We start from the raw sequence: 25,251 nt of genomic DNA, 5'->3' as shown, positions 1-25,251 counted from the left end.
ATGAGAAGGAGCAGAACGACGTTAATGGGGTCTTAGGGTTCTTTTGTGTGCCGCTGTGTGTTCTCGGTGTTTCATGGTGGTTTCAAGCCATGGCTGCTGGTGGATCCGTTATGAAGAAAACGTCCGTGGAAGGGGGTGGGGTCGTCGAAGAAGACGACGTAAAGGGGGGGGTCGTACTGCGCAGCTTCTCAGCTTTTCGTTCAGCCTTTTTTCGTTCTTTTTTTCTTTTCTTTTTTTGATTTTTTAAGCACTTATTTATAGGTAGAGTCTAGGTCTAGGTGTATCTTTGTGTATTTTGTCCATTAGTCCCTAGGTCTTTTGTGTTAAGTCCTTAGGGTCTTCTTTATTTGTTTTTTATTCCAAAGAAGAGTCTAGAATGGTCCCTAGACTTAATAGACTAATCCGAATTGGGTCAAGAATTGGGTTCTAAAACTCTTAAAATTATGATCCAACACCTTAATTGACTCATTTTAAAGTAAGATAAAAATACTACACAATCCAAAGCTAATCCTAATTAATTAAACTAAACATGAAACTATTTTTGTGCTTTCAAAATTATATAAAGATAAAAATAAGGTATTATTTTTATATATTATACTTTATATTTTTTTTAACAAATTATGAAAAATACATAAACTAAAATATATTTTTGTGACTTTCATTTTTCTTGTAACAAAATAAAGTAAAAGAGTCAAAATGAGTTGAAATAGCCATATTAGGCGTAAACTAAATATTTACACGCTAAAATATATAAAATCTTGGGGAGGGTCAAAAATCACATGTCTACAGATAATATCAAAGCGATAAAAAGCAACATTTAGCACATTAGGCACAAACATGTAAAAATCAGATAATAAATAAAACCAAATATAACAATTATCCTAAGCTCGAATTCTTGAACCCTGAACGAGAGATTCTGGGTTCGTCCCCAGCAGAGTCGCCAGAGCTGTCACACCTCCTTTTTACCACACCTCCAGGAAGGAGTGTATAAGGGAGTTTCTCCAATTAAAGGACAATCGAAACAAAATTATTTACATTAAATTCAGAGTCGCCACTTGGGATAATTTATGGTGTCCCAAGTCACCGGTTAGAATCCCGAATCAAGCAAATATTGACTCTGTATTACAGTCCGCGAGCCAGAAATCCAGGTAAAGAATTCTGTTAACCCGGGAGAAGGTGTTAGGCACTCCCGAATTCCGTGGTTCTAGCACGGTCGCTTAACAATTTATACTTGGCTTAAACTATTTAATTACGTGTTTAAAAACTACATGCATTTTACCTTTACCGCTTTTAATTACGTGATATGCTCGTACTTAAAGAATTATCGAGTTACGCATACATATACTCGTGTGGTTTGGCGTATCAAGAGTCGTGTCACGCGTACGTGTACACAATTAGTAACGCTTTATCATTATTAAAAATTTGACCGAAGTTGCATGAACGCATATTCCGACTTTGTTTTTAGAAATCGTAATTATGTCACATGAACGTGTCCACAACCATGATAGTATATTAAACATGCCTAAAGCAAACTACGAACATTTGTCATTTTTATATCTAAATTAATACGAGGGTTATGGAAATTTGTTAAATGGCACGTTTCGATTTCTAAGGATTAAAAATTAATTAAGCGAGAGCCACATATTTTAAAATTTTTATTTGGCACGGCACGCCTCAATTTATTTTAATCAAAAATTTAAGAATTAACCCGTGAGGGCAACACATTATGATTCCTCTAATGTGGCTCGCCTCCAACTCATTTAGTGAACTTAATTAATTACGAAAGGAAGGAAATCCCAGGAGTTCAACTTATACTCAATGTTTAAACCCGAACTGAATTTGCTATTAACAACCAAACAAACGAGGGAATTGGGCTAGCGAAACTCAGCAGGCCCAAAATATGCTATTTTGATTTTTTACAAGTTTCTTCAGATTCAAGCCCACGAGAGGAGCCCAGGCCTCAATGGAATCACGCCTATACTGGGCTTGTGGATCGAACTCACGCAGGCACGACCAACATTGAATTAAAGCCAATTTTCAACAACACGTATTTTATGCTAAAATGAACTACAATTCAAGATAAACTACAATTAAAACCTGAATTGATCAGTATTAACACATTATATGTATTAGCTAGGAAACTTTATCCATTATTCAACACTAATCATATTGAGATCCCAAAGCCTTATGCCTGACTAAAAGAAATGTTGAGGTGAACAAAGGTCCAAACTATTCTTTAACATATGTTAATTTTGGCATTAACAACCCACCCTACTGATAATAAAACCCAATGCATTTCACAATCAACCAAGCATTACTTAATTTTAATACTGAACCACAGAGTTTCCAGCAACAATTCTAACGAGTAATTCATGTGATCAAACCTAAACATAAATGAAAGATGCAAGACTCCAACTATTAGCTCGAATAACAACACTCACTAAGTTCCATTCATAACAGTCCTAACACACAAGTATTTGAGAAGGAGTTCATCTAATCTAGAATTAAAATAACAAAACCAAAGTTCAAGCATCTTCCTAAAATATACGGCATAAGTCATGACTGAATACAATAATGTCCAGGCAATCAAGCTAATTTGGACAGGAAAACACATTGAGCAGATCATAAAAAAAATAGAGACCATTTTATGCACTATCTAAATCAACTACACAGCTTCCTTTCACATCTCATATGCTACTCAAATGCTGAAACATACCTGGAAATGAAAGTCAAAGGGAGGTAAGATCAACAGTAATAACAGCAGCAATCACTAACAGCAACAACAACCCCCAGATTCAGCAAGTGAAACCACAAAATTGATTTAAAACCCAATGGAACAATAGTTGAGGCAATGGAACAATAGAGAATTCTTAGCTGTTTTTGTATTATTATTTTTCCTGGACTCTTATCTCTTCAGCCATCTTTCTGTATCTTAAGCTCTATTTCTCATCTCTATCTCTGTATATCTCTCTTCGAATTTCCTCTATCAATGTCAGTATTTTTAGGATGTTTTCTTGTTTTTCTTAAGCTCTATCCCTCTTAGAATCTCTCAGAATTTCCCCTTTTTTTCTGTATTCAATGTCCTTTTTATAAGCATTCAATTAATGTCATCTCCATTACTAGTGTCCCTTCCCTTATTTTAATTATCCCCACTAACTTATTTTCTCTAAACTAATCAATTAGTGTCATTCCCATTATCACTTTCAGCTTTTTATCTCTTAATTGTCCACTTAAACTAGTTAGTGTAATTCCAACCCTACCACTATTGAGAAGCTTCTCAATTAGTGACCACTTGCATAAAACTTATAATAGTCAATTCTTATCAACACAATTAAACAAGAATTTAAACCAAATTATTGAACTGATCCCAGTTATTCTGCCTAAGTGATTAAACGAGATACCATTTCAAAGTTTTCTGATATCCTAATTATACGAAACACATCCACAAAACCAATCTACATAAATAAACAGTGAACAGAAGTAGTTTATACTAGAGTACTGATCGAATTTTTATTGACTAGGAAAAGAAAAAGAGATGAGGAAGACGAATATCATAATAAAACTAATGTAAATAAACAAAGACTAAGAGAGAACTCACCGGACAGGCTCGAACCTGGGTTTGGCTTTGATACTGTGACTCACCCCAAACTGATGCTAATCATTTGTTCTTTATCAAGAACAAATGAACATCATCAGTTTTGTAGTGAGTCGACCTTCTAATCACAACAACTAAAGGCTTGGATCGATGCATGTCACCAAGCTCAATGGAAACTGATTTTGAACTTTTAGGTTCGAATCTTAGATTTAAAATTCGACGGGTTCTGGTCAGATTCGAAGGAAACCATTGATGGATTTGGTATGAGGGAGTTAAGGGGGTTGTGTGGTGTTAATTTGGGAGTGATTGGGTAACCTAGGGTTTGGGGTTCAAACTTCGATCGAAGATTCGACGAGTTTGGATGTGATTCGAAGGAAACGGTTTGAGGATTTGGGATGGGGAGATGAAGGGGAATCAGTGGTGTTAATTTGGGGTTGTTTGGGCCACCGAAACCGCCGTGAGGCGATTTCCGGTGGGCGGAGGACGGTGGTGTGAGGCGGTGGGAAACAGGGGTGTCTCTAGGGTGTGTGAGGGACGAAGGAGAGGGGGGGGGGTTCTGAGAGGGGTAAAGGGTTTGGGTTTTGGGTATATTAAAATTAACGATTTAATTAGGGTCGTTGGATGCTTGGAATCCAACGACTCTGATCAAATCCTTAAATAAAACGGGGTCGTTTTGGTTAATTGGGGTTGGATCAGTTCAAGGATCGGGTCGGGTTCGGGTTGTGGGTGAAGCTCTGGATCGTTCGATCACATTAAATCAAAGGTCCAGATTGAGACGCCTGAAACGGCGTCGTTTGGTTGAAGATGGAGACGGACCGGGTTGGGGGAAGGTCTGGGCCGGTTTTTGGGGTATTTGGGCTGGTATTGGAGTGGGTTTCTATTTGGGCTGGAGATTCTTTTGGCCAGATTTGATTAACTCTTTTCCTTTTCTTTTCTTCTTTTTCTTTCAAAAATTAAAACTAAAATCCTAATTAAATTATAAAACCCAAATTAACTTTAAGAATATTAAATAACTCTAAGTAATAATTATCATAAATAATTAAATATTAGATTAAAAGCAAATCACACAATTTGACTAAAAACACACACATATGTTATTTTGTGAATTTTTATTTTTTGTAAAACCTAATTATTAATTAATTCCAAAAAATGTAAAAATCAAATCTTAAATGCAAATGCTATATTTTGTATTTTTAATGCATTAATAAAATTAAACATGCACACAAATATATGCAAACAATCAGGAAAATCACACAATAATTTCTAAAAAATAAGACATAATTAAAGAAAAGACCTAATTTTGAAAATTCTTTTGGAGTAATTCGTATGAGGCAAAAATCATGTGCTCACAAAAATTATAAAAGGTTTTGGAAGAAATGTAAGTAATCAAATCGAGCGGAGATATTTGAGGTCTTCGGCGTAAATCCATAGTATCTTTATTTTCGCACATTCCTGTTTCAAATAATATATAGTTTGTTAAATTAATTTTATAGAATAGTATAACTTGAAACTCATACTTTAGATCGTATTTACTAGTTAGCACAAAGTTTTAAAAAAAGGAAGGGTAAAATACTTTAACACGACTATAAATGAAGATATGATGTTGAATGATGATGTCCAGCAGGAGTAAATAACGTACTTTGGATTATTGAAATGATGGATCGGATTGTTGTAGTAAACCTGTTGAAAAAAATAATACATCAAAAATTGTTAGGGAGTTGACGCATATGATCAAAACAACTTGGATGTGCATAGTGCGTCAGTAATCAAAATTATTTATGTGAACCTGATGTTGCACAAAAGTACATAAGAGTGAATACATAAAAACATATATAATGAAAACAACCAATATCACGACGAAATTATTATTATATATGTCTATGCACTAATAAAGTTAAAGCTATAAGCATATAATTACCAAAGTAATTTCAATTCTCAGTCATTTTGGAGATAAAAGATTACAAATTGTAGTGTTGGTAAACATATTTATTATATTTCCGTAGCAATTTTAATTAAAAGGAGAGAGAAGGGGATAAATAATAGAAGTAAAAGAAAATCAGTTGATTTAGGCATATTATCGAATATTGTCGGTGCATCAGTGTGCAAATGTAATATAGTTATAGGCATGCATGTGAAACTCCAACAACAAAATGTCCAAACATACAGATGCCCACCAAAGTTTCATCAGCCATTGGGTGCATTTAAGAAAAGAAGAAGCTAGAATTATAGAAAAATTCACCACAACTATAGTGCAAATGCCAACGATAACATGAAATTGGAATCAAGAAACTTAGGCATATTAAAAAGAAATAAATCGTCTGACTACAGATCCATAAGCAATTAAAAGCTACAAAAAGATCAAGACCAAATTTGCAGGTTTCAACTATGATAAATTAACTTTCATTAGTCACACCAAGATATAGCAATACATGCAACACAGAATAAAATTCAGTCAAAATCACAGAACACTAAACCCCAAAATTTCACATTGAAAATTGAAACATGGACATGGCTAAAAATACAGAGGAACTCAAATGTTCACCTAGCTATGAAATCCACAAAAAACAAAGGGAAACGAAAGAGGGGGAATAAGAACCCACTGGAGAGCTGAGCAAAGTAACAAAAAAAATTCTCCTCTCAGATTCAGTAGCTTATGATGAAAATAGTGAAGGAGAAAGAGCGATTGCATGCAAAGCCAGTACAGGCACTGAGAATTGTGTTCGTTTATGGAAGAGCTAATGAAGAAGACTCTAAGCAACTTCTGAAAATAGCGAGGGCTCGATATTAACAAAGGAACAAATGCAATTACCATTAAATCCCCAATTTTGGAAAGCTTTTACGTTAAAGAGGATACAAGCAAAATTGAAAAAACATAAGTAGAATTTTTTTGTTAAATCTCAAATTTACCCCTGTTCGTACACTTAACTCTGGCTTCTAAATAATAGTAAAAAGAATGCACACTTGTGTTTGGTATAACAAAAAATATTTTCCAAGAAAATGTTTTCTTGGAAAACAAGTAGTAATCTTATTCATTTCCCGATGTTTGGTACGCAAATTAAGGAACTAACTTCTCAAAAGCATTCATAAATAATTTAGATACAATAAACATGAAGCCATAAAATTTCGAACCAACAACCTTCCGAATCCACAAATTTCATAAACTTTCGAACTGCTAGACGTTTAAAATCGTGAACTTTCGAACCCGTAAACTTTATAGTTTCTAAACCCGTAAACTTCCAAACACATAAACCTCCGAACTCATAACTTTGGAACTTGTAAAATTTCGAACCTGTAAACCGAAAGATGAAAAAACTAAAACCGAAAATTTATAAAAAAAATATTTTTTCCCGTGGGAGGGGAGGTAGCATGTTGGGTGGTGGCAGAAAAAAAAGTAAAATATGAAAAAAAAAAAAACTTTTTTGGAGAAAGGGGGTGAGGTGGGTAGGCTTGGGGTGGGGTTGGGTTGGTGAGTGTGGGGCGGGTTGAATAATTATAATTATAATTCTAATTTATATCAGATTATGGTTTACCGGAAAAAAGAAAGAGGAAAAAGACCGCCTCCCTTATGACGGTTTTGACCTATTTCTCCTCCAAAGGACTAAAAGTAAATATAAAAGCCAATTCTTCCGCTCATTATTCATTCTCTTGCCTTTGCCCCCTTTCCCTCTTCTCCTCTCTTCCCCCTTTGGACTAACCCAAGTAAACCCACTCTCTGAACCAAATATACCTACTAACAACACTGAAAAAAACAAAGATCACTTGTGCTTTTGAATCAATCCATTTGAACTGTAAAAAAAGAAAAAAGAAAAAAGAAACTCAAATTTAATTTTGTTGAATCAATATGGATATGGAAGAAGAGTACGAACAACAATACAATAATGATGATGATGAAGAGGAAATAACCCAAGAGGATGCTTGGGCTGTCATCAGTGCTTACTTCGAAGAGAAGGGGCTTGTCCGACAGCAACTGGATTCGTTTGATGAGTTTATTCAGAACACTATGCAAGAAATTGTGGATGAATCTGCTGATATTGAGATCCGACCCGAATCCCAGCATAACCCTGGTCACCAATCTGACTTTGCTGAGGTCAACTTCGAATTAATTCTTCTTTGAAAATTGGACTTCAATTAGGCATTAGGGTTTTTTAGGGTTTGCTTGGAGGAATAAGTACCTTGTGAACTAACTGAGCCCTAAATTGAAAAAAAAAACATGAATTATGAGAGTATTGCAACTACTGCTATTTTATTGGATTGTTATGAGAGTGTTGGTTCAGCTCAATAAGGCATTAGGGTTCTTAGGGGATTGTTGAGACAAGTTGGAACTAGAAGTCTAGATCAACCCTTACTTTTGCAGGAAGTTTAAAGTCAGTCTTTATCAGGGTTGACCGTGGTTATTAAATTTGAACTATTTGTTATTTTGTGTTAGTGAGGGCTAGTTGTAGCAAAGTGCAGTTTAAGTTAATATTGAATTTGGAATGTTTATGCTGATGTTACTTGCATTGGGTATTTTTATTTGAGACTGCCAGGGAGGCTTGGTCACACATTGATGGTAGGTGGGAATATCTTAATTAATGAGTTAATGGAGGGCACGGTTCTTTTGGATATGCTAGAAATTTTTACTTGGTCTCATTTATATGAGGTAATTTAGATTTGCACTAAGTTGGCACAGTGGAGGTGAATTTAATGACAACTGTTCGAGTTTCAAGTTGAGTTATGTGCTGGTTTGAGGGCAATGCAGCTCAGTGCTGTTGCATCATATTGAAATTGGGTGGTTGTTTTCTTTCCTCCATTCGGGAGGTGGGGCGGGGTGGCAAGAAGTAAGGTTATACTGAAAACTTAAGGTTTAAAGGAAAATGTTTATAACATCTTGTTCAATTTTCTGTGTGGTCGACAATTGAAGGACAGCTAAATACTGTAAGTTTTATGGTTATCAGTGTCCCAGGAGAAAGGACCGTGTTCAGGAGCTTTATGGTTATCACTGTCCCTGAATAAAGAACCATGTTCAGGAACTTTAAGCATTCAAATTTTAATTGATTAATGAGAGTTAGCTGTTTTTCTGTATGTCACCTGCTTGGTTTTAGAGAATCTGAGAGTGGCTATAATTTCTTGAGTTATTGGGTTGTTGTTGGGCTCTTGGTCTTTAACATAAAATGTGCAGTTAGTATACTTCCATCAAAATAAAAAAGAAAGTGTAGTTAGTGTTGGCATTTGGCAGGAGAAGTCATGTAAAGCATTGTTTATTTTTGTGCTTTTTGCTGAAATCCGTTGGAATGTTGCATAAGTAGCGAAAAGTTGACGTCCAAATAAACAATGCATGTCAAGCAACCCTGTTGTTATGTTACGTTTTAGTAGGATAAATAATCCATTTTACCCAGGTTGAATTCTATTATACAAACAACCCCAGTTAACATTATCTGTTGAAGCTTGTTATACTTGGTCGGATATGATTCGTTAACGCTGGCTTTTTGATACTGGGTGACATTTTCCTGGTTGAGATAATGTACTGCCTGTAATAGATAATTGCAAACATTGTGGTGAAACTTGATCCATGAATGATAATTCTTGGGGAAGCATATAGTTTTGAGGCTTCTCCATACACTTCGTAGGGATGTTCTGAAATGCGATGTATCCTCTGCTAGTAAAAAATAAGTATGTCCAAATCATGCATAAAATTGTTCTATCTTCTATGCCAAAGTTTTATACAAAGTCTAACATTTGACCTTATTCATCATTGTTTTTGTGCAGACAATCTACAAAATCAACTTTGGTCAGATTTATTTGAGTAAGCCAATGATGACAGAGTCAGATGGCGAAACTGCTACCTTGTTTCCAAAAGCTGCAAGGTTGAGGAATTTGACATACTCTGCGCCCTTGTATGTGGATGTTACAAAGAGAGTCATCAAGAAAGGGCATGATGGTGAAGAAGTTACTGAAACTCAGGACTTCACAAAAGTCTTCATTGGAAAGGTATATACTGTAGCTTTGGAGCATATTTGATAAATATGATAAGAGGTTTATTAAAATTGTTATTGATGATCAAACTTGTTCCATCTTCACTTACAGGTTCCTATAATGCTTCGGTCAAGTTACTGCACATTATATCAAAATTCAGAGAAAGATCTAACAGAGCTTGGAGAATGTCCATTAGATCAAGGTGGATACTTCATTATCAATGGAAGTGAAAAGGTCCTAATTGCTCAGGAGAAGATGAGCACCAACCATGTGTATGTATTTAAGAAGAGGCAACCTAACAAGTATGCCTTCGTTGCGGAAGTCAGGTCAATGGCAGAATCTCAAAACCGCCCGCCGAGTACTATGTTTGTGCGGATGCTCTCAAGAACTAGTGCAAAAGGGGTAATGTGCACTGCCTGAGACGAGCAATTTCATTCTTCTTTAATTGTTGTTTGTTTCAATTTATGAAACTTATATATGTAATTGTTCTTCATTGCTTTTTATACTGCAGGGTTCCTCAGGCCAGTACATTCGGGCGACACTTCCATATATCCGGACAGAGATTCCTATCATTATCGTGTTTCGAGCTCTAGGTTTTGTGGCTGATAAGGATATATTGGAGCATATTTGTTATGATTTCAATGATACTCAAATGATGGAGTTGTTACGTCCGTCGTTGGAAGAAGCTTTTGTTATACAAAACCAACAGGTACTTTTTGGTGCTTGTGGTTCTTTTCATTGACCTCCCAAGCTCTTTCTTTCCTTTGATGATGTTGCTAAAATAAGAAGCTTATTTGACAAAGTGCTATCTCGATTCAGCGTATTGTTGTTCGCTGCTGCTATCGTCTTTGAGTTCATTCTTTAATTATGTGATTTTGTTAGGTTGCTCTTGACTACATCGGGAAGAGAGGGGCTACAGTTGGTGTTACAAGGGAAAAGAGGATAAAGTATGTGTATTGAAGTTGCCTAAACATATTTGTCTTGTGACTTTTTGAAGCATATGAATAAAAGCTCTCAATCAATGTTTTGCAGGTATGCCAAAGAGATTCTTCAGAAAGAAATGCTTCCTCATGTTGGGATTGGAGAGTATTGTGAAACAAAGAAAGCGTATTATTTTGGGTAGGGCGTCCTCTTTTTGTGAAACCATGTCTTTGAAGAAATGATGCAATAATTCCTTTAACACCCCCCCCCCCCAAAAAAAAAATAAAAAAAATCCCCAATTTAGTTAGTGGTGGACGTGTCTCTCAGGATTTTGAAACTACTCATCTCAGGTATATCATCCACCGGCTTCTGTTATGTGCGCTTGGCCGAAGGGCTGAGGATGATAGGGATCACTATGGAAATAAGAGACTGGATCTTGCTGGTCCTTTGCTTGGTGGCCTGTTTCGAATGGTAGTTTTGTTCTTATATTAGCAGTTGTTTTACACTGTTGTACACATCGTTTCTTATCTCTGTTTCTTGGGTTCCGGCAATGCAGCTCTTTAGAAAGTTGACAAGGGATGTTAGAGCCTATGTTCAGAAGGTAAATGCACAGACCTTTTCTTTATGGCGTCATTGGCTGAATACTTTGTTTGTGCGGACTGTTCTTATTGTTTGTGTGTCCTTCAGTGTGTTGACAATGGAAAAGATGTAAACCTTCAATTTGCAATCAAAGCTAAAACCATTACCAGTGGGCTGAAATACTCTCTTGCTACTGGAAACTGGGGGCAAGCTAATGCAGCGGGTACAAGAGCTGGTGTTTCACAGGTCAGCTAGCTATTTAGTCAGTTGACAACAGTATTGATCAATCTTCTTCCTCGGATTTATAATATTGTTTGCTGATATGTTCCAGGTGTTGAATCGTCTGACTTATGCTTCTACTTTGTCTCACTTGCGAAGGTTGAATTCCCCAATAGGACGAGAAGGTAATTGATTTTTCTTCTATATCACCATTTTGTTTATGATATATGTGATTCTACTTTTTGATAGTATTTTGATGTAGTTCGCTTCCCACATAATCAATTGTCTGCCCTAATCTCAAACTAGTTGGGGTTGGCTAAATCACGTCCCAGTTAATCTTTCAGAGAACACCAAAGCAAATGGAAAATTCACAATAAGGCCACCCTACCCGCACCTCTATATTCATGAAACATGGAATCTTATTCCTGTCAATTATATTGGTAGTTAGTTATTACTAGTTCTGTTTCCTTTTTTCCCTTTGTTTATTTAGGTTATACTGTGTTTGTTTACCAGGGAAACTGGCCAAACCAAGGCAATTGCATAATTCACAGTGGGGAATGATGTGTCCTGCAGAAACACCAGAGGGTCAAGTAAGTGACTGCTCTCCTGTGGAGCTTCTGCTATACCAGGATGTGGCTGGATCAGCCCCGCCCCTTCTCCCATCCCTATAATAAATCCCATAGAATGCAAACAGGAATGAGATTCTTCGGAGACTGATTCTCATCACTTTATGTGTTCTACGTGTGATTTGATTAGGCATGTGGGCTGGTGAAGAATCTAGCCTTGATGGTTTATATAACAGTTGGTTCAGCGGCATATCCAATTCTGGAGTTTCTGGAAGAGTGGGGTACTGAGAACTTTGAGGTGAGAAATCTCAGTGGGTCAGGATGTTTGTGGGTCAGCTTAATTATTCTGTATTTTCTTTACTCTATAAGTGTGATGATGATACGTCTTCCTTGGCTCACCATTGCTTTTTCTGTAAATCTAGGAAATTTCTCCTGCCGTAATTCCACAGGCTACAAAGATATTTGTCAATGGTACCTGGGTGGGAATTCATCGCGATCCTGACATGTTGGTGAGAACACTGAGACGACTTAGGAGAAGGGTAAGAAACAATCTTCATTAACTTTGAGTGGATGGTAGTAGTTGTACCGTCCGAAGCATAAGTATTGGAGGATGGTAAAAGCCATATAATTGCATAGTAATCTGGAAGAACAGCAATACGATGTCAGTTCTATATATCTTTGATTTGTTATATATTATAGCCATGCTCTCATCCAACCATTGTAAACATATGGATGTTGAGTTGTAATGCACCTTTATTCTGGCTTAAAAACTGACATTGTCTAGTGGTTTCTACTAAGTTCTCTGGCCTCATTCTTTAGGCACCCTCTTAAACACTCTTGGCCTTCTAAATATTATCACTTGAAACTGGAGCTTCTGCATTTGCTTTGGTTATTTTGCATAAGTGACTTTATTTCTGTTTTATGCAGGTTGACGTCAATACTGAAGTCGGGGTGGTTCGTGATATCCGTTTGAAAGAACTTCGAATTTATACAGACTATGGGAGGTGCAGTCGTCCATTATTTATTGTGGAAAAGCAAAGGCTGCTGATCAAGAAGAAGGATATTCAAACATTGCAACAACGGGTATGCTAATCCCCCCCCCCCCCCCAAAGAAAAAAAAACCTCTAATCGCTTTGACCAAACTCATGATTGCTTGGAAGTTTGAACTTCTCTTTGCTTCAGTAACTTACATATTCAGTGTTCTTTTTTTTCAGGAATCACCTGAAGAGGGTGGCTGGCACGATCTGGTGGCTAAGGGATACATCGAGTACATTGACACTGAAGAAGAAGAAACAACGATGATAAGCATGACTATAAACGTGAGTAGTCGGCAGAGGTCTTGCTATTTTTAACACTTTCTGCTTTATGCTGAAATGCTGATGTTAATATTTCTAGGATCTTGTGCAAGCACGCCTTAATCCTGAGGAAGCATATTCTGATACCTATACCCACTGTGAGATTCACCCGTCACTAATATTGGGTGTTTGTGCATCAATTATTCCGTTTCCTGATCATAATCAGGTGAGTTATGTTTTGGTTGTGACTTCTCTTGTCAAGTTGTTTCTGATCTTCTAATCTTCTGTGTTTATTTGTTTTTTTATCAGTCTCCCCGTAATACTTATCAGTCAGCTATGGGTAAGCAAGCCATGGGGATTTATGTCACCAACTACCAATTTCGGATGGTAGGGAGCCTACTTATTTCTCTCCATGATATTTGGGAGGCTTTTGTTTTCTGTCTGTCAAGGTGACAATTTTTTTTGTTCTGGCAGGACACATTGGCCTATGTGCTTTATTATCCTCAGAAGCCTCTTGTCACAACACGAGCCATGGAACACTTGCATTTCAGGCAACTACCTGCAGGCATCAATGCAATTGTTGCCATTTCCTGCTACTCTGGATACAATCAAGAGGATTCTGTCATTATGAATCAGTCATCGATTGATCGTGGATTTTTCCGATCACTATTTTTCCGTTCATACAGGGATGAGGAAAAGAAGATGGGGACATTGGTCAAGGAGGACTTTGGACGTCCTGATAGAGCTTCTACTATGGGTATGCGGCATGGTTCTTATGATAAGTTGGATGATGATGGTCTTGCCCCTCCGGGAACTAGAGTTTCTGGTGAGGATGTAATCATTGGGAAGACAACTCCCATTTCTCAAGATGATGCACAAGGGCAAGCCTCTCGCTATACAAGGAAAGATCACAGTACCAGTCTCCGCCATAGTGAAACTGGAATGGTAGATCAGGTTCTATTAACAACAAATGCTGACGGGCTCAGATTTGTTAAAGTGAGGGTTAGATCAGTCCGCATTCCTCAAATTGGGGATAAGTTTAGCAGTAGGCATGGTCAGAAGGGAACAGTTGGCATGACGTATACACAAGAAGATATGCCATGGACTGTGGAAGGCATTACTCCTGATATCATTGTGAATCCTCATGCTATTCCTTCTCGAATGACTATCGGTCAGCTGATTGAGTGTATTATGGGAAAGGTTGCCGCACACATGGGAAAAGAGGGTGATGCCACTCCCTTTACAGATGTTACTGTGGATAACATCAGCAAAGCTTTGCATAAATGTGGATACCAGATGCGTGGTTTTGAGACCATGTATAATGGTCACACTGGGCGGCGGCTTAGTGCGATGATATTCCTTGGTCCCACGTACTACCAGCGACTGAAGCACATGGTTGATGACAAGATTCATTCTAGAGGCAGAGGCCCTGTGCAAATCCTCACAAGGCAGCCTGCGGAAGGTCGGTCACGTGATGGTGGTCTTCGATTCGGAGAGATGGAGCGAGATTGTATGATTGCTCACGGTGCTGCTCATTTTCTCAAAGAGCGGTTATTTGACCAAAGTGATGCATATAGAGTTCATGTTTGTGAGCGATGTGGGCTGATTGCTATTGCAAACCTCAAGAAGAGTTCTTTTGAATGCAGAGGTTGCAAGAACAAGACTGATATTGTCCAGGTAAATATTTTCTTCCCGTGCCTGCTTTTGCACCCCATACAATCACATGCACTGGCATCGCATACATGTTTCTGGTGGATGCTCTTTATAGTTTACACGTCACAGTAAAATAGCAAGTCTTTTCTGTGGTCTTAAAACATAATATTGGCTCTGTTGGTGCAGGTCCACATTCCATATGCATGCAAGTTGCTTTTCCAGGAGCTAATGGCTATGGCTATAGCTCCAAGAATGCTTACAAAGGATGTCAAACAAGCCAAAGATCAAAAGAAAAAAGGAGCTTGATTAATTTGGCTATACGGAGAAAAAATTGCCTGCTAGAAAAGTTCCCCTTGTTTTATAGATTTAAAATCCTACTTTATGAGCAGTCAGTTTTGCATTCACAATATGAGGATCAACATCCTATGTGTTTTAGAATGTTTGTAGATCAACATGTCATCGTATATCTAATGAGAACAAGACACTTATGGACCTCAGTACAGAGATTAAAAAGTTATGGTTTGGGAGTAATTCTCGCATGTAAAGTAGAACACTTATGTCTGAGGTTCTCTTCGGAAAATTCTTTTCTTTTTGTTTTCTTTTTTTCCTGTAAGAGGTTCTTCATTAAAGCTGCGTCATATTTGATGAGTTGAAGCTTATAATAGCGACTTCATCTTACAAAGAAATGACTACAGTTCTTTTGCTTTTAATCCTTTTAGCTTATTTTAGTTGAACAACAATTTTTTGGTCTTGAAAGTAGTAGAGTATCTTGAAATTGGGGTATTATAATTTTTAGCCCGCGCCAGAAATTATTAGCCGAAAAAGTGTATAAAAATAGTATAATTTTTGTATATAACATATGTACAAAAAATATTTATTCGGCTACTATTTTGAGAGCGTTTATACATTTTTCCTTTGAAATTCCTCCTTGCAGTGTTGCGGGATATAATTTGAAGCCTCAAGCTCATAAACAGAAGCTTAAAACACCATTCTCTCTCTCTTTGAATAGTTTGCCTTTATGAAATAGTATTTAGAAGAAAGAATATATCTATTAGAGTATTACCAGAATATTATCTTATTAGAGTATTAGGGAATAGGACGCATGAATTTTGAACTCGCAACTGTTGATACTTCATTCAATTTTATCCTTTTTTGTGCTGACACGGTGACACCAACATAGTTATAGGACGAGACCCTAAAAGATACTGTGATACTAAGCGGGCGTTTGGACATAAGAATTGTAAAATTTCAAAATAAGTGGTAAAATAATTTCAAGTGAAAGTGGTATTTGAAATTTAGAGTTGCGTTTTGGATGTGAATATAATTTTGGTTTGTTTTTGAAGTTTTGTGAGTGAATTTTGAAAAATAACTTTTTGGAATTTTTCAATTTTTTTGAAATTCTTTTAAATGCATCTTCAAGTGAAAATTGTAAATTTTATGATCAAACGCTGATTTGAGGAAAAAAAATAAAATTAATTGGAAAAAAGGTAAAAATTTCTTATGTCCAGATGGGCTCTAAATATCTAGCACTTAGCATTTAACAAGGATCTAATTCAATAAAAGAAATTCATAGTGATATTCTGATTTCTCCGATTACTTAAAAAAACTGATTTGTAATGGCAAATTACAGTGTTATGATTTCAAATCTGGTAGCCCGATTATGTGAAGGGAAAAATCTCACTTTTTAAACAGATATATAAACCAACCTCCGAGAGCTCCATTTTTTTTTGTTTTGTTTATGCCAAATTTATTATTCCTAGAAAAGATTGTTACTATTTTTTTTTTTAAAAAAATACCTTGTGACGGTCTTTATTTCAAAACACTCACAAAAACGTCAAAAAGTCACGCAAATATTTAAATATTTTATTTTTCAAAACGTTTTCCTAGAAGAAAAAACTTTTCCAAACCTGTTGTGCAGTCGCCATTGAAAACCTATATATTCAGATGTAAATTAGCGGCAAAATTCCTTAAACCCCACTTTGCTGTCTGATTCACTGAAGAGCAAACGAATGGAAGAAAACTTAAACAACATCGAAGAAGAAGAAGAAGAAGATGAGGGCCCACCACCTGGTTTTGATTCTTTAGCACATACCACCAATGATGAGACTGATGAAGATGAGGGCCCACCTCCTGGTTGGCCCTCAAATCCTCAGCAACAAAATCAACAGCTTCTCCTGGTGAGTTAATGATAAATTACTAAAAATGGGTATCTATTAAATTTTTATTTTACCTTTGTTTTCTTGAGTTACCTGTATTTTGTTGATGAAAATCAGTTTCATGGCTGTCGATTTTAATTTTTTTCTTCTATGATTGATGCATGTAGACAAGTTCACTTATCTCTCAGAGATGGGACATTAGTGAAAGATTGAATCTTGATACCATATGTACTTGTCAATCATGAAAAGGACATTGCAATTTCTAAAAGAGATATAGGTAAATTTTGGGGAGTTTTGCTTTTGATTTGTTTAAAGACTCTTGATATAGTTGAATTTGATCTTCGCTGGCTTTCCATGAATTACTTGTATTGTGCTCAAGAATTCAGTTTAAAGGATGTCCCCATTATGCTTATGTATGAGAGAGGCATGTAGACAAGTACATTCATCTGCCAAAACAAGAGCTAATAGTTGAGGCTTGATACCATTAATAATGAAAAGAAAATGTTGCATTTTCTAATTGTCAATCAATCGAACAACTATGCCAGAATACCAAACTAATTGGACTCAGTTTATGTCATTTTAGAGGATTCATCATTTTATGATATGTATAATTTTGAGAAAAGTGGGGTTTCCTGATGTGAACTTTTATGGTTGCAATTTAGCTTGTTCAGGCATTATATGTATAAGTCTTTCCTTTTTCTTTCTGTATTAACTTTTTCCTTTTGATTATTTATTTCTATCTTTGCCTTTTTATTTCTGTACTTATTAATCTTTCCATGACCTATTTGCCGTCCTATAGTCCTTACAAAAAAGGCTACTTGATTATCACCCATTCACCCTTTTCTATTCTATGACTACCGTTGGTCTCTTCTAAGATAACCTCGGTTTCTAATTCTTTGAGAGTTATCTTTCATAAGCTTAGCTTAATAACCAGGTAATACGGGGGACCTTGTTGAAAACAAATCAAGAAGGATTAAATGATACCTGAAAATTTTGAAAAGAAAAACTGCTTTGTCAACTCTTTAGAAAATAAAGGGAAATGTCATTATCAACTTAAAGCTCTAAAGTTAGGTGCCTCTGAAGCTACATAATTTTCAGTGAAATCACATTTGAAAAATACATGTCAACTTTTTCTTCAATTGTGGAATTACATCTTTACTCTATGATGGAACCTCTTGTCATTGTTTGTTGCGTGTATGGAAATTAAAGTTGAAGGGAATCATTCACAAGAGTCACATTTGCAAATTATCTGCACAAATAGGTAGCCAAAATGACTAATCTTCAAGAAATTACACTTCAACAAGATCATAATAAAGTATAGATTGCTTGTGCTTTCTTGAACATTGAAATACTGTATACTACTCTTCACTAGCACTCAGCTCTCGTCAACTATCCTGGAACTTCATGCTCTCAAGGGTTGGAGTTCTTAGAACTCTGAAGCTAGAGCAGTATAATGACTATCATTGAAACATTGAAACTGGAGAAGAAAAAGAGGAAACAGTTAATGCAGAAGTATAATTGCTTAGTGAATGCAAATACTAGCTGAAGCTTCAGATACACAAAGGTAACTTGTGAACAGACTACTGATGTAGAGATGGGGAGCAGAGAACACGAATCAGAAGACGATGAAGATGGTCCACCACCTGGGTGGAACGCTGTAATCCCACAGAAAGATTCACCATCTACTTTACGAGGCACAGCAGCAGTTACTTGTGGTAAATCATTAACTGTCAGATTTACTTTCTCTCTCTCTCCCCCCCCCTCCTTGCGGTCTCTCCCTCTTTTCCCCTCACACAAACAAAATGCCCATCATTTTTGCCTGATTTTCCAGGTCACATTTTCCTATTGTATCCAGATACACAGTGAAAGAGATGTCTTCTGAACCTGAAAAAGTTTTTGAAATAGAGTAACAAAAGAAATGGTAAAGCTTTTGAAATAGAATTTTCAGCTTCGCTGGATTAATGCCTCTACCATATTCTTGGTAAACAAATCAGTAAAAGAAAGTAGTCAGCCTTCTTCTGATATTAAGTGTATATATTTACCAAAAATCTTCAGACCTCTGTTAGCTCGGTTCTTGAAACTCAACTCTTCATATTATGGAGTAGATGTAATTTTTGGATGGCAATGAACATGAACCGTGTTTCAACATAAAGATCGTTGGTGGTGCCTTCTTTCAATTTTCATGTTTATTTTTGTTGCATCTTTTTAAGAGATAATCATGTGGATCATTATTTGGCCCTAGTAACGTCATTAGTACTGGCTGCCATTTCATGCGGCTTCATTTGTGTGCTTGTTGGTTGTCGCGTTTGTTTTAATGTTATTTAAATATATACCAATTCTGCTTTTCCTCGCTTATATGTTTTCGATGTGTTTTAACACAGGAATACATTGTTGATTTCTATCAGAAGGGGATTGCTAGTTGTCCACTAAGATTATGAGGAGTTTGGGGATGAATGAGTCTTCTTGATTTATTTGGTTCATAAGAATTAATTAACCTTCTGATTTTCAGATATAGAAATGGAGAAGAAAGAAGAAATCGTTGAAGATGAGGATAATGGTCCACCACCAGGATGGGAGTTGGCCCCTCAACTTCAGCCACTACAAACATCTACATCACCATCAGGGACACTACAAACTCTTCTTGCCGGTGTGTCCTCCCTTTTCTACTCAGATTCTAAGTTCCATGTTTACAAGTTCAATGCAGACTTAGCTAAAGATATATATATGTGATACTTACTAGTTAGGAATAGGCTTTAAACATTACTATTTTTCTTATTAATTATTATTATTATTATTATTATTATTATTACTATTATTTACATATAAATTCAACTTATTTCACTGCTACTCTTATATTATTTTGACATGATGATGATATGAGTAGAGCGAAAGAAGTGAGAATTCATATCCCGACCCCAACTTTGTTTGGGACTGAGGCGTAGTTGTTGTTGGTAATGTCTGTTAAAAGTTTGTTGTTCACTATTTATTCTTGCCAAACAATTAATTTAAACAATTGAGAGTAATGATATACAAGGCTTATAATCAGCATTAATTCTTCTGCATTAAGGATGCTCTAATGTGAATGAGCTAAGATGCTGGCTTCATCTAGTTGTCCACTAAGATTAGGAGGAATTTGGGGATAATTGAGTCTTCTTGATTTATTTGGTTCAAAAGAATTAGCCTTCTGACTTTCAGATATAGAAATGGAGAAGAAAGAGGAGGTCGTTGAAGATAAAGATAATGGTCCACCGCCAGGATGGGAGTTGACCCCTCAACTACAGCCACTACAAACGTCTACACCACCATCAGGAACGCAACAAGCTCTACTTGCCGGTGAGTCCTTTCTTTTCTACTCAGATTCTAAGTGTCCATGTTTACATTTTTCTGTTGCTAACTTGCTATGGTTGATTTTTGGTAATGTCTCTCAAAGGTTTGCAATTCACTAGCTTATTCTTTCGCGAACAATTAATTTAATCAATTGAAAATATAAATATGCAACCAGCATTAGTATATTCGGCATTATGGGCGCTCTCATGTGACTGAGCTTAGATATTGGCTTTATCTAGTTGTCCCCTATGAATAGGAGGAATTTGGGGATGATCGAGTGTTGAGTTATTCAGTTCATAAGAGTTAGCCTTCTTACGTTCAGATACAGCAATGGAGAAGAAGGGAGAAGTCGTTGAAGATGAAAATAATGGTCCACCACCAGGATGGCAGTTGACCCCTCAACTGCAGCCACTACAAACCTCTACACCACCATCAGGGACGCAACAAGCTCTTCTTGCTGGTGAGTCCTCCCTTTTCTACTCAGATTCTAAGTATCAATATTTATGTTTTCAATTGCGATGTCCCTTTTTTGGTTGTTTTTTGGTGTCTCTTAAAGGTTTGCAATTTCACTAGCTTATTCTTGCCAAATAATTAATTTAAACAATTGAAAGTAATAATATGCAAGGCTTATAATCAGCATTAATTCTTCTGCATTATGGATGCTCTATGTAAATGAACTAGATGCTGGCTTCATCTAGTTGTCCACTAAGATTATGAAGAATTTGGGGATGAATGAGTCTTCTTGATTTGTTTGGTTCATAAAAGTTAGCCTTCTGACTTTCAGATATAAAAATGGAGAAGAAGGAAGAAGTCGCTGAAGATGAAGATAATGGTCCACCACCAGGATGGCAGTTGATCCCTCAACTACAGCCACTACAAACATCTACACCACCATTAGGGACACAGCAAACTCTTCTTGCTGGTAAGTTCTCCCTTTTCTACTCAGATTCTAAGTGTCCATATTTGCAAGTTCAAGTATTATGTGATAAAATACTGTAGTCCATATGTGTACATGCAAGCTTGTGTTTTCTTTAGTTTAGAATATCACGGGCCTCAGTTACGTAACACCCTTCAGTGTAAGTTCATGCTTGTTGTTGTAGATCAGCATTGTAAGAGAGATGACATACCCAGTGTCTGTGTTTATTGAAACTGCAGGTGGGATGTGATTGAAATAAGGTAGGCCAAACTGAGTAGAAATTAATTCTATAGGAACACGTAAAAAAGACAAGTGATGAATTATATTCAAGATATGGAAATAATCAAAGGGATAATACAAACAAAACTACGCCTCAATCCCGACTAGTGGGGTTAGCTATAAGAGTCCTCTATATCCACTCTGGTCTATTTGGGCCGAGTTTCATTCCAATACTCAATAATTGTCTATTAAGACAAATTAGGGGTTAATATGTGGCAAAAATGCTAGCTGTTGGAGGTTTGACATTTAAGGTATTTCTTGGTAGAGTCAAAATTTATAAGCATAAAACACGAGAGGTTCTCATTAATTATACAATTTTTTAAGATAAGTGAGCTAGGGTTCATACCTTAAAAGCTTGTATACTCAAAGTCCAGATTAGCAGTACTAAAATTCGACATTTGGTTCCTTGGAGAGCTAATCTTCGACCATGCTGTATAATACATATAAAAGTCAGGCATGTAGATAGCTAAGTGGCTAGCACCTGGGTTTGGTGCTTATTTGGCAGTGGATAAACTCTATTTATTCAATATCCTTTAACGTCTAGCTAGCATTAGCTTTTGTAGATGTTGAGATGGGGAGCAAACAGCAGTGTGCAGTTGAAAAAGAAGGGCATCCACCGGGATCATCCATTCCTATGGCTGGACATTCATCACCACCTACACCACCACCTCAGTCATCATCATCAGTTGCTTCTTCTGGTAAACTCTGCTGCAATTCCTTAGTAGCATATAACTATATATAATGGGTTAAAGTAGAGCAGTGAACCTCTGTGTCATGCCAAAGAACTGCGTCCAATCTGCTTTCAGTCATTTGAACTCCTTTCACATTTCTTGATTGGCTTGTATATAATTTTAGAAGTATTTAAAGATAAAATTGACTTTATTACATTGCAGCATGTGAGTCCTGATCTACTAGTTTCACTTGGTATTTTTTTACCTTTTCCATGGACATTTTGGGGGAGATAATGACTAAACTGTTCAACTATCAGAAATGGAGATGGGTAGCAAACAAGAAGGCACAAAGAATGAGGAGGTAAGGCCCCCAATTGAAAAACAAGAAGGCACAAAGAACGAGGAGGTAAGGCCCCCAATTGAAAAGCAACCTACATCGCATTTATCACGGATTAAACCTACAGCGCCTCAATCCTCATTACCTGCAACATCTTCTGCCGGTGAGTCCTTTTCACTGGAGAGTAACAGACTCAGTTTCTCAATTTTAGTCAGGTTGTATATGAGTTCAATGATTACAATATACTTGTCCTCACGATCATACATTATCTTTCTTCTTATAGTTAATTAGAAGCAAAGTCCATTGTTACTATTACTGGCCTCTTGTTTCAGAATTGTCCAGTGTAAAATAATCACTAAATAATATATTCCCATTTCTGGTGTACGGTTTGGTGCAGAAATGGGTCAGATGGTTTGTGGTTCTTGCCGACAATTACTTACTTATCCACAAGGGGCTAAATTGGTGAAGTGTTCGTGCTGCCAGACTGTCAATTTTGTCCTGGAAGGTTATTACTGGCCTCCTTTACACTTTGATTCCAACAGTCCTTGATTTCGTTTTACCCTTTTGGTCATGAAATCAGATGTATTCTAGTGAAGTTGTTGATAGTTGTTTCAATTAATCATTGGTAGGTTGCCCCCTATATAAGTTCTGTTGAACCATGACATGTGCCAACATTGTTGAAAATATCACATACAAAGCTATTTCAAAATCGATAGTATGAGCAGTTAGTTTTTCCATGCTTTTTATTCAGAAATCAGCACTTTATACAACCTTGTGGTGCTTTTACTTCTGAATTCCCTCTGATAATGTAAATCTTTTCTGTCTAATGTGAAATGGCATATGGATCCTCTCATAAGGCAGAATTGGATAACAGGGAAGCAGGACGTGGACAATTTTATTAGTTTCTTGTTCTCGTGGATCTATACACCTGTTGAATTATTCAATGGTTGAAATTAGAACTGTTAACTCATTTTTACGGAACTTACTCATATGGTTCTGATTGTTACCGCTGCAGCTCATGAGGTTGGACAAGTTAAATGTGGGGGTTGTGCAGTGCTGCTCATGTACCCTTATGGGGCGCCATCAGTTCGATGTTCCTCTTGTCGTCACATGACAAAAATTGGGGTATGGACTTCATTTCTTCAGAGATGCATGGGCAATCATGTCAATTATCATATAATAGCATTCTTATGCTATCTACTTTTCCCTTTCAAAAATTTATTCCTGCAAGCCTAGAGTCTAGGATATGCCAATCAACTCCAATGTTACTTGATAGCATGCACCACATGTTTAGGCCAATGGATATATGTGAGATGTCCTACGAATTATGGGCCTTCAACGCTAATAGTTTCAGATTCATATGTAGCAAGAAATCTTAACACATGCATGATTTATATGTATATTTGTGTGTGATTTTGGTAATTGAATGTGTCCTGAACTGCCTTCCTGTATCATCCTGAACTTTAACTTTTGAGACCTATATGCGTCTGAACTCTTTCTTCTGCATGTCTAGGCACACAACAGACGACCTCCTCTCTCAGTACAACAGGCTCGAAGAAGACATCCTTCTTACCAAGTTCATTAGCTTGCTCATCTCGATCTGGTTTTTGGGGAGTTCTTCATGTTGGTGTAATTATTTATATGAACTGCTTGGCTAGAGGGCTATTTAACTGACATCAGGGTACTGCTTGCTTCATGGGCTTTGGCATTTTCCATGGCTTTGTAAAATCTGTATCACTCCTTTTCTATTTAAATACTCTAACTTTGAATAGAGCCAAATTTCTGAACGTTAGTGAGACAGGATTGGAAGTTTAGTTTAGCCTCATTGAGTTTCTTGTGTTATAGATGAATTTCATGAACATAGTAATGATAACTATTCAAAGACCTGGTTAACCAAGGTCACTAAAGAACCAGATAATAAAAAGAAATATGCTTAACTGGGTATGTTGTTGTTGTTGTTGTTGTATGCTTAACCAAGTGATTATTTGATGGGTTCTTTTTTGTAGAATTTTTTTATTTCAATTTCTAACCATGAGTACTATAACATAGAAGCTTACTAAAGCAAGAAGCTCTATTAAGTAGAACATAAGAAAAAATAACTCAGTAAAACTTCTCCAAGTATTTAGTGAACTAATTGCCACTCTTACATATTATATTGAGTTGGCAAGATTTGAAATAAATACTCGAGCAAACGAGACGAAGATTCCAAAATTTTAAACAACATCAACATTTATTATTTTCAGAAACTTGCAATTTTTTAAATTGATATTTTATAATTTGGACATATTGATTTATGCCATTTAAAAAAAAAAAAATCTCATGAATACGAGATACAATGCTTACCAAGTGACTATTATATATGAATATTTTATAGATTTGATTGGATAATTTGATTTCTTTGGCTTAACATCATTTTTTAAAAATTTGGTGTAAACCAAATCAAACTAAAGGACAAATTGGTGTTTGAAATTCAAAAATAGCTAGATTTACAAGTGGTCGTTCAAAAATAGCTTAGTTTTAAAAGTAATTAGAAATTTAGCCACTTTTCATGTAAAGATAAATTTGAACGAAAATACTATTCAAAATCCGGAAAAATACTCCAACATAATATACTGGAGTTCCAGCAGCATAACATACTGGAGTTCCAGCGGCATAATATACTGGAGTTAGAGCACTGATGCTCCAGTCTCCAGTATATTATACTCGAGCACCAGCAAAATATACCGGTCCAGCATAATATGCTGGAAGTTCATACACAGGTGCACCGAACTCCAGTATATTATGC

The 25,251-nt window shown here is 36.3% G+C and overlaps 2 protein-coding genes across 5 annotated transcripts; both read left to right on the top strand.

The window, feature by feature from the left end:
- The first annotated feature begins 7,230 nt into the window (after window positions 1–7,230).
- On the top strand, window positions 7,231–15,561 carry LOC104216839 (DNA-directed RNA polymerase II subunit RPB2). Of its 2 annotated transcripts, none has more exons than XM_009766973.2 (19): window positions 7,231–7,682; window positions 9,341–9,562; window positions 9,659–9,949; window positions 10,059–10,256; window positions 10,430–10,494; window positions 10,580–10,666; window positions 10,819–10,939; window positions 11,025–11,069; window positions 11,156–11,293; window positions 11,379–11,451; window positions 11,780–11,856; window positions 12,023–12,130; window positions 12,255–12,371; window positions 12,760–12,915; window positions 13,047–13,151; window positions 13,228–13,353; window positions 13,437–13,514; window positions 13,602–14,804; window positions 14,967–15,561. In XM_009766973.2, exons 1-19 carry the CDS (start codon window positions 7,437–7,439, stop codon window positions 15,084–15,086), a joined length of 3,576 nt encoding a protein of 1,191 aa, XP_009765275.1. In that variant the 5' UTR covers window positions 7,231–7,436; the 3' UTR covers window positions 15,087–15,561. The 2 variants fall into 2 exon arrangements, with proteins under 2 accessions (XP_009765275.1, XP_009765276.1); XM_009766974.2 differs by lacking the exon at window positions 7,231–7,682 and adding an exon at window positions 7,702–9,244.
- Window positions 15,562–16,482: 921 nt separating this feature from the next.
- LOC104216838 (uncharacterized) lies at window positions 16,483–24,408 on the top strand. Of its 3 annotated transcripts, none has more exons than XM_009766970.2 (11): window positions 16,483–16,957; window positions 18,516–18,651; window positions 19,446–19,583; window positions 20,132–20,269; window positions 20,586–20,723; window positions 21,048–21,185; window positions 22,022–22,156; window positions 22,447–22,629; window positions 22,864–22,971; window positions 23,482–23,591; window positions 23,980–24,408. In XM_009766970.2, exons 1-11 carry the CDS (start codon window positions 16,790–16,792, stop codon window positions 24,049–24,051), a joined length of 1,464 nt encoding a protein of 487 aa, XP_009765272.1. In that variant the 5' UTR covers window positions 16,483–16,789; the 3' UTR covers window positions 24,052–24,408. The 3 variants fall into 3 exon arrangements, with proteins under 3 accessions (XP_009765272.1, XP_009765271.1, XP_009765270.1); XM_009766969.2 differs by having other exon boundaries at window positions 22,013–22,156; XM_009766968.2 differs by having other exon boundaries at window positions 22,007–22,156.
- Window positions 24,409–25,251: the final 843 nt, after the last annotated feature.

This window comes from Nicotiana sylvestris, chromosome 2, assembly GCF_000393655.2.
Source record: "Nicotiana sylvestris chromosome 2, ASM39365v2, whole genome shotgun sequence".
NCBI lineage: Eukaryota > Viridiplantae > Streptophyta > Magnoliopsida > Solanales > Solanaceae > Nicotiana > Nicotiana sylvestris.
Note: the sequence above shows the minus strand (reverse complement) of the source record. Positions and strands in the feature narration are given on the sequence as shown.